The sequence below is a fragment of the Ursus maritimus genome, unplaced genomic scaffold (genome assembly GCF_017311325.1).
Source record: "Ursus maritimus isolate PB19 unplaced genomic scaffold, ASM1731132v1 scaffold_17, whole genome shotgun sequence".
In the NCBI taxonomy this organism is placed as follows: domain Eukaryota; kingdom Metazoa; phylum Chordata; class Mammalia; order Carnivora; family Ursidae; genus Ursus; species Ursus maritimus.
Genome location: NW_024424119.1, coordinates 59265056 through 59273330, shown reverse-complemented (window position 1 = coordinate 59273330; position 8275 = coordinate 59265056). Strand labels below are relative to the sequence as shown.

General features: G+C 66.6%; 1 protein-coding gene across 1 annotated transcript in view; it reads left to right on the top strand.

Annotated features, from left to right (window-relative positions):
* NOTCH1 (notch receptor 1) overlaps window positions 1-8275 on the top strand; it is a 50215-nt gene that overhangs the window by 24989 nt on the left and 16951 nt on the right. Inside the window, exons 11-19 of the mRNA XM_040632210.1 lie at window positions 1536-1769; window positions 1844-1954; window positions 2456-2648; window positions 3807-3952; window positions 4148-4261; window positions 5881-6000; window positions 6264-6416; window positions 6883-7111; window positions 7727-7928. Of these exons, the coding sequence (XP_040488144.1) occupies window positions 1536-1769; window positions 1844-1954; window positions 2456-2648; window positions 3807-3952; window positions 4148-4261; window positions 5881-6000; window positions 6264-6416; window positions 6883-7111; window positions 7727-7928 (1502 nt within the window). The remainder of the gene's footprint in view (window positions 1-1535; window positions 1770-1843; window positions 1955-2455; window positions 2649-3806; window positions 3953-4147; window positions 4262-5880; window positions 6001-6263; window positions 6417-6882; window positions 7112-7726; window positions 7929-8275) is intronic.

Sequence of the window (8275 nt, the reverse complement as noted above, 5' to 3'; positions counted from 1 at the left end):
TCTGCAGGGCTACACCGGCCCCCGCTGCGAGATCGACGTCAATGAGTGCATCTCGAACCCGTGTCAGAATGACGCCACCTGCCTGGATCAGATCGGGGAGTTCCAGTGCATCTGCATGCCTGGTACGTGGAGCCGGGCTCCTGCCTGTCGGAGTGGGCCCTGCAGCTCCCCCGGCCTCAACCCCAGCCAGGCCGGCCCCCGGGGCACCACGCAGAGAGCAGTACCAGGGCTGGCTGGGTGGGTGGGCCCCGCGGTGCTGGGCGGGTGGCTCTGCGGGCAGCGGGAGCCAGGCGGCACGTCCTCTGCGCTGAGCCCCCCGCTGTGGTGGGGGCCGCTGAGGCTGTTCATGGACCCTCGTGCCCCCTCACTCTCCCCTACCCCCAGGCTACGAGGGCGTGCACTGTGAGGTCAACACGGACGAGTGTGCCAGCAGCCCCTGTCTCCAGAATGGCCGCTGCCTGGACAAAATCAACGAATTTCTGTGCGAGTGCCCCACAGGTGAGACCTGTCCCCTGCAGGCTGCCGCCGAGCCCCGTGCTTTCTCTGGGGCGGGGAGTGGGCCCAGGGCCTTGATGCTGCGTTGGGTGGGGTCTCTACTCAGGCCCGGGCTTCGTCCTGTTGGAGCCTCTCCCTACTGTCCTGAGGGGGCACCGGGCAGGTCCCCTAGGGGCTGGGCTGCAAGGACTTCGCCTCAGGAATGAGTGGGCCAGGCTGGGCAGGGGGTACCGGCCCCCTGCTTTGCTGGGGGGTGAGGGGAGCCCAGGGCCCAGAAATCCTTCTGGCTGCTGGGGCTCCCCTGAGGACAAGTGCACCCTGGGAGCAGCAGTGTCCTCCCTAGAACCCCGAGGGTTGTCGGTGGGGAGGAGGTGCCTCGGAGGGCTCACAGCTGGGAGGGAGTCGGCCCGGCCTGCACGTCCCACCTCCACTGGCCTGTGGTGGACGTGACCAGCAGGAGGGCCTGAGGAGCTCAGAACGGGAGGGGTTGGTAGGTCCAGGAGCTCTGAGCCCCAGGAGGCATGTGCAGGCCAGAGCCTGGGCGTGCAGGTACAAATCGGCTGTCACGGATACCGGGGGACCTCATTCACAGCCCGGCACGGTTGTGGCCGTAGCAGCCGGGGTCATTCGGGGAAAGGGCCCCTCTTGCAGGGGCAGGAGCTGAAAGGGGCAGGAAGAGAGATCGGGAGGTCTCCCGAGCCAGGAACAGCCTGCTCTGGTCCAGCTGGGGCTCAGCCGGGGGGACCCGGCACCCGTGTATGTGACAGCGGCCCTCCCCTGGCCACAGGTTTCACCGGGCATCTGTGTCAGTATGACGTGGACGAGTGTGCCAGCACGCCCTGCAAGAATGGCGCCAAGTGCCTGGACGGGCCCAACACATACACCTGCGTGTGCACAGAAGGTGTGTGGCCCGTGGGGGGGGGGGCATCCCGTGAGGAGAGGCGCGCTCTAGTCCTCCCCTTTGGGGGCTCGAGAGCGCCGAGTCCGGTTGGCTGCTTTCCGGGAGCAGCCGCCCTGACGCCCCGGGCCCCGCCCTGCAGGCTACACGGGGCCGCACTGCGAGGTGGACATCAACGAGTGTGACCCCGACCCGTGCCACTACGGGGTGTGCAAGGATGGGGTGGCCACCTTCACCTGCCTGTGCCGGCCGGGCTACACAGGCCACCACTGCGAGAGCAATATTAACGAGTGCCACAGCCAGCCCTGCCGCCACGGCGGCACCTGCCAGGACCGCGACAATGCCTACCTCTGCTCCTGCCTCAAGGGGACCACAGGTGCCTGGGCGGGCCTGGGGGGGGGGGCGTGGGGGCGGGGCGCCAGAGCTGACTGCAGCGCCGCCTGCCGCTAGGACCCAACTGTGAGACGAACTTGGATGACTGCGCCAGCAGCCCCTGCGACTCGGGCACGTGCCTGGACAAGATCGATGGCTACGAGTGTGCGTGCGAGCCCGGCTACACAGGTGAACGGCCCGGGGTCCCGGCGGGCCAGGTCGGGACAGCTGAGGGAAGGGTGCTGCAGGCCACTTCCTAGGGCCCAGCTCTCTGGCTGCCAGCCACGGCCGACCGTGGGGGAGAGCAGGGGAGGCCCGGGCTCTGACCAGTGCCGGGCTGGGCATCCTCGAGCCTCTTGTCCCTGAGACGTGTGCCCAGCCAGACTCCTGGGTACACGTCCTGTGTCTGCCGCCACCACTGTCTGCCCTGGAGGCCCTTCTGGGCAGTCGGGATGATGCGGGTCCTGTCCCCGGGGCGGCCACTGCACTCATGTATGAAGCCCCTGCTGACCCGGCTCGTACCCCCGAAGGACCCAGGGAGAGGGGTTAGGTGTCATCCCAGTTCAGCAGAGGGGGAAACCGGGGCTCAGAGGGACCGGAACTTGCTCGCTGAGGCTCCTCCTCTTCTGGAGGGGCTCGGGGGCCCCCGGGGCGTGGGTGTCTGAGCTCCCCCCGCCCCCCCGCCCACAGGGAGCATGTGCAACGTGAACATCGACGAGTGCGCGGGCAACCCCTGCCACCACGGGGGCACCTGTGAGGACGGCATCAACAGCTTCACGTGCCACTGCCCCGAGGGCTACCACGGCCCCACCTGCCTGTCCGAGGTCAACGAGTGCAGCAGCAACCCCTGTATCCATGGGGCCTGCCGGGACAGCCTCAACGGGTAGGCGCGGGGCGGGGGCGCTGTCGGGGGTGGGGGGCGGCGGGAACGAGCGGCTCACGGGTCGCAGTGGCTCCTCACGGGCACATGGTTGGCCCGGCCCTCCTCGCCGGCGCCTGGCGTGTGCACAGTTCTGCCCCGGGCCGCGTGCTCTCGTGGGCACGGTTGGCTCAGGATGCGGGTCTCCGGTGGCCCGAGCGCGTGTGTGCTCGCCGCGGCCGGCGCTCCTGTGACGCGCCCCTCTGTCTTGCTGCTCGGCCTGGCCGGAAAGGGGCGATTTTGAACCACACCTGAGTTCACGTTGATGAGGTGGCTGAGGTCCCCTAAAGACGGGGGTCCGGGGGGCCAGCCGTGTGACCTCCCAGCAGGGGAGGGGGCCAGGGATTTAATCAGGCACGTGGTGTCAGCGCAGGGGTTGGGAGAGCTTCCGGGCGGAAGGCACGTGGAGGCACTGGGGGGTGGCGCCCAGACCACGGGAGGCCTGGCCTCCCCCGTGCCTCGTCCTGTGCGTCTCTCCCATTCAGTCGCTCCTGAGGTTCAGCCTGTGTGATAAACCACTAACCCGGCACACACGCTCTTCCTCTGAAGTTCTGCGCACCGTTCTCACATGTCCTCTGTCCCGAGGACAGGGTCTTGGGACCCCCAGTTTATGGGTGACAGCCTGGCCACGTGATGGGCATCTGACCTGGGCGCCACGTGTGTGCCCCAGCCCGTCTCCTGTGGCCTCTGTGCTGACACCAGCCTTTGGGTTGTAGGACACTCAGCTGGGGTCCTGAGAGCTGGGGACCTGGCTGGTGTGGGAGAACCTCACGCGGCATCGGCGGGGCGAGGGCACGGGGCGGCCGACGCTCGCTTTGTCTCTGACACCTGCTCCGCGCCCAGCGCTGCCCTATGGACGTGGGGTGTTGACGTGGGCAGGGAGCCCTTGGTCTCTGCTCAAGGCCACGTGGTGGCTGAGTGGTGGGTGGTCTGACCGCTGCCCTGGGCCAGGCGCTGTCCCAGAGGTAGTGTAACCCCTGTCTCAGGTGAGGGGGTGCTATTACCCCCCTTTTAAGGGCTCCGAGGGTCGGAGGGGATCAGCCCCTCTGTGCCGTCAGACCGCAGGGTGGCGGTGGAGACGGGAGCGTGGGCGCGTGAACCACCCTGCGGTCCCCTGTGCAGGTACAAGTGTGACTGTGACCCCGGGTGGAGCGGCGCCAACTGTGACGTGAACAACAACGAGTGTGAGTCCAACCCGTGTGCCAACGGTGGCGCCTGCAGGGACATGACCAGCGGCTACGTGTGCACCTGCCGCGAGGGCTTCAGTGGTGAGCGAGCCGGGCCGGGCGGGGGGCTCTGGGGCGACCCGCGGTGCCTCCCTCCCGCCATGGGCGCCAGCTGCTGCCGGGGTGGGCGCAGCGCGGGGCTCTGGCTGCAGCCCAGGCGACGACGAGGGTCCTGCAGTGGATCCTGCCACAGCCCCGTGGGGATGGGCATGCCGACCGCTGGCGCTCTCTCTCCAGGCCCCAACTGCCAAACCAACATCAACGAGTGTGCGTCCAACCCGTGCCTGAACCAGGGCTCGTGCATCGATGATGTGGCCGGGTACAAGTGCAACTGTCCGCTGCCCTACACAGGTGAGGGCGGGGCCGGGCAGCCACGGGAGGCGTGGCATGGCACAGCGGGGGCTTTCCCGGGGCTGGCCTGGCCATGTGGCTCAGTGAGCACGCCGTTGGGTCCCGCTTTCCACCTTGAGGCTAGGCCTGGCCACACTCGGGCCTCCCCCCGCTGGCGTCCTTGCCAGACTCACAGCAAATGTACAGGACGCCAGGGAGACGTTGTTAATAGGAGTCTGTCCCAAACAGCAGGTTTCGCCGGCCAGCCCACCCGGGAGGTTGGGTCCTCCGCCGCACAGCCAGGGGCTGGGCCTGGGCTGTTGGTCTCCACGGCCTGGTGTCCACACAGCATGGGCCCCTGGGGGCCAAGCTGCCCCCCACAACCTTGCTGGCCGGGCTTGAGGGATCCCTTTGATGGCAGGCCTTCTTTGTGTCGGGGAACAAGGAGCCCTCTGTGAGCGCTGAGCAGAGGCGGGAGGCGTTTCCCTGGGTGTCCCGGCGTCCGTCGTGGGCCTGGCCAACAGGATCACAGGACATGGTCCCCTCTGTGGAGGAGAGCGCTAGGAAACAAACGTCCACCACCACTCCTGCCACTGGGTCCCACTGGGAGTGGGCAGAGGGCACTGCCACTGGGGATGGTTTTAGGCCCTGCTGACGAGCCTGGAGGTCCGGAGGCCGCCCTGTCTGGCCAGGCAGGAGGGGTGGGGGCCCGGGCCTGGACTGGCGACCCCATGACGTTAGGCAGCCTGTGGCCAGCATGGTATTTTCTTTGACCGACGCTGGAGGCCTGGATTTTCTCTTTTGCATCGGTGAGGAGGCTCCTGGCTGGTCGCCGCCCAGGGGCCCCCTTGCTGGGGGCACACGGGTCCCTTTCGGAGGCAGTATCAGAGGCTGGCGGGCCTGGTGGGGAGGAGCCGGCCTGTGCTGACCCGCTTCCCGTCTGCCCACTTCCTGCTTCCCTCTGCACAATTGTCGGAAATTCTGGCGAATTTCCTGCCTGCCTAGGTCACCGTGGAAACAGATAGAAAGAAAGGCTCTGGAAAATCACCCCAGCAGCCCAGGGAGATAATGGGCCACGGGGAAGATAGCGCTTCCTTTCTTCCCCGGGAATCAGCCCCCACGGCTGTAAACAGGAAGGCTGTCCGCTGGGCTCTCATGGAGGAAAGTCACCCCAGTGTGACACGTTTCTAGCGAGATCCTCTTCCCTGTGCCGAGGTCCTGTGCCTCTGGGGCCCCTCCCCTGCTGTCCAGCCTCTGCTCAGTGGCTTCCGTGGCCTCTGTGACTAGGCACTGGCTGCCCGTGGTACAGAGCCCTTGGCAAGAGCTCCCAGGCCTCCTAGAGACCGGGAGAGGGTGTGGGGCTGGAAGCAGGCTGGGCCCCGTGATGTGGTGGGGGGCTGCCAGTCTGCTCCCGAGGGGTTGAGGCCCAGGCTATATCCTGCAGGGACCATTTTGGTGCTGGGAGTCCCTGTGGTTTGTCTTCAGGCCCTTGGTCTGCGTTCTGACCAGCCAGGAGCTTGCCCAGGGTCCCAGTGCAGCACCATTCACCCGCCATGGGGCCAGCATTGGGAGCTGCCATGGGGCGTGGACCCTCCGGGCCAGGGATCCCTGGATCTCAGTACTCGTCTCCCTTCTCTTAGGAGCCACATGTGAGGTGGTGCTGGCCCCGTGTGCCCCCGGCCCCTGCAGAAACGGGGGCGCGTGCAAGGAGTCAGAGGACTATGAGAGTTTCTCCTGCATCTGCCCCACGGGCTGGCAAGGTGAGGCCCCCTGCCCCCAGGCCCGGCCTGGAGATGAGCCAGCGGCTAGCAGAGCCACCTGCGGGGAATTCTGGAAGCAGAAACGGGCCCTTCCCACCCTGAATTTCTATCATCTGCTTGGCCCGAGTTCGGGTTCGCGAGTCGGAGAGCCCTTCCTCCCTGGGGGGCCCCAGAGGACAGTCCTGGAGCACAGGAGGCCCACCGCTGGGAGAATGGGGGAGAGGCCTGGAGGCGGGGGCTGAACCTACATGCCCGTCCCCCAGGACAGACCTGCGAGGTGGACGTTAACGAGTGTGTGAAGAGCCCGTGCCACCACGGCGCCTCCTGTCAGAACACCAACGGTGGCTACCGCTGCCACTGTCACGCGGGCTACACGGGCCACGACTGCGAGACGGACGTGGACGACTGCCGGCCGAGTGAGTGGCTCTCGGGCCTGCGGCATCCTGGGCGGCCATGGGGCAGGGAGCTGGCTGGCATCCGATGGGAAGACAGTTGTGGCAGTGTCTGGGGGCATGCCCAGGTCACGCTGCACAGGTGCTGGGGGTAACCTCACGTGGACCGGGCAGGGTGGTCCCGGGTGGCCCCAGAACCGTCCCGAGCCGGACGGACGGCACTTCCCAGTGGGTTCTGGCCCCGCCCAGCATGCCCTTGTCGGTCCTTGTTGTGACCCACCGAGGAGCAGGCCCTCAACCCCCGACACTGGGTCAGAGGACACTGAGACCCAAGAAACCAAGCGTCTTGTCTGGTGCCACCAAGCAAGCAGGGAGGTTGTGACCCTGCAGCCTGGGGCAAGCGAGCATGGGCCCCCAGCTTTGGCCCGCGGTAGTGGCAGTGGTGCCAGCCCTCAGCCACCCTCAGGCCTGCCTTCCCGTCCCCTCCCAGACCCGTGCCACAACGGCGGCTCCTGCACCGACGGCGTCAACACGGCTTTCTGCGACTGCCTGCCCGGCTTCCAGGGGGCCTTCTGCGAGGAGGACATCAACGAGTGCGCCAGCAACCCATGCCGCCACGGCGCCAACTGCACGGACTGCGTGGACAGCTACACGTGCACCTGCCCCGCGGGCTTCAGCGGGATCCACTGCGAGAACAACACGCCCGACTGCACAGAGAGGCGAGTGCCGCGCGGGGCGACCCAGGCCGCAGGGGGGCAGGCCGGGGGGCCAGGCGCAGGGCCGGTGCACCCCACGGGCATCCTCCTAGCCGGCTCTCGCTGCCCGTCCAGTCAGGTAGTGTCCGCTGTATCCTCAAAGGGCGTTTGTCCGTTGGGCAGCGTGAGAACTCAAGAGTCCTGGCGGTTTCTCCTGAAGAACGGGTGCGCCCCCCTCTATCCCACAGCGTTAACTCTGTGACCCATCTTGTTTCCTTTTTTGCCTGGGCTGCCAGGAAACTCTGCACTCAGTGTTCTCGTCCTTCGTTTGCGACACAGTCCTCTCCCCTGGTAGCCATGCGGGCTCTGGTTTCTTCCTCATTTTTCCATTCACTGCCACATACCTGTGTTATAAGTTCTTCTCAGCAGGACCTGTAATGAAGGCAGAGGGAGAGGGTGTCAGGTGGTGGGAGAGCCTGAGGTCCCTGGCCCTGTGTTAGGGGCCTCCCTGAGGTTAGCCAGGCCACTCCCCCCCCCGGCTGTCGGGCCCCTCCCCCTTCAGTCTAGTTGGGGGGAGCTGCCCAGGCAGGGTCCCACACCCCCGCTCACCCTTCTCCCCTGCTCCTTGTGGATCCCCAGCTCCTGCTTCAATGGCGGCACCTGTGTGGACGGTATCAACTCCTTCACCTGCCTGTGTCCGCCGGGCTTCACGGGCAGCTACTGCCAGCATGACATCAACGAGTGCGACTCGCGGCCCTGCCTGCATGGTGGCACCTGCCAGGACAGCTATGGGACGTACAAGTGCACCTGTCCGCAGGGCTACACAGGCCTCAACTGCCAGGTGAGCAGGTGGGCCGCAGGGGGCCCGGCAGGAGGTGGCCAAGGCGGGGTGCCAGCCCGCAGCGCGCCGTCACAGCCACCTGCCAGACCCCGCTCACAGCAGCTGCCCCACGCCGCTGGTGGACATGTGAGATGACAGCCAGGCTAGGAGGGCTTGGGTGGTCATGGTCGCGGGGCTCCCGGGGATCCCGATTGCCAGCCCACTGCCTGGTCCAAGGCTGTGCTGCCTCCAGAGAATTCAAGTGGGGAGCAGGGCTTTTTGGGTCAGGAGCAGAGGTTTATGGAGCGAGAATAAGAAGCAGGGGAGAAAGACAGCTAAAAACCAGCTTTTTTATAGGAAATACGCAA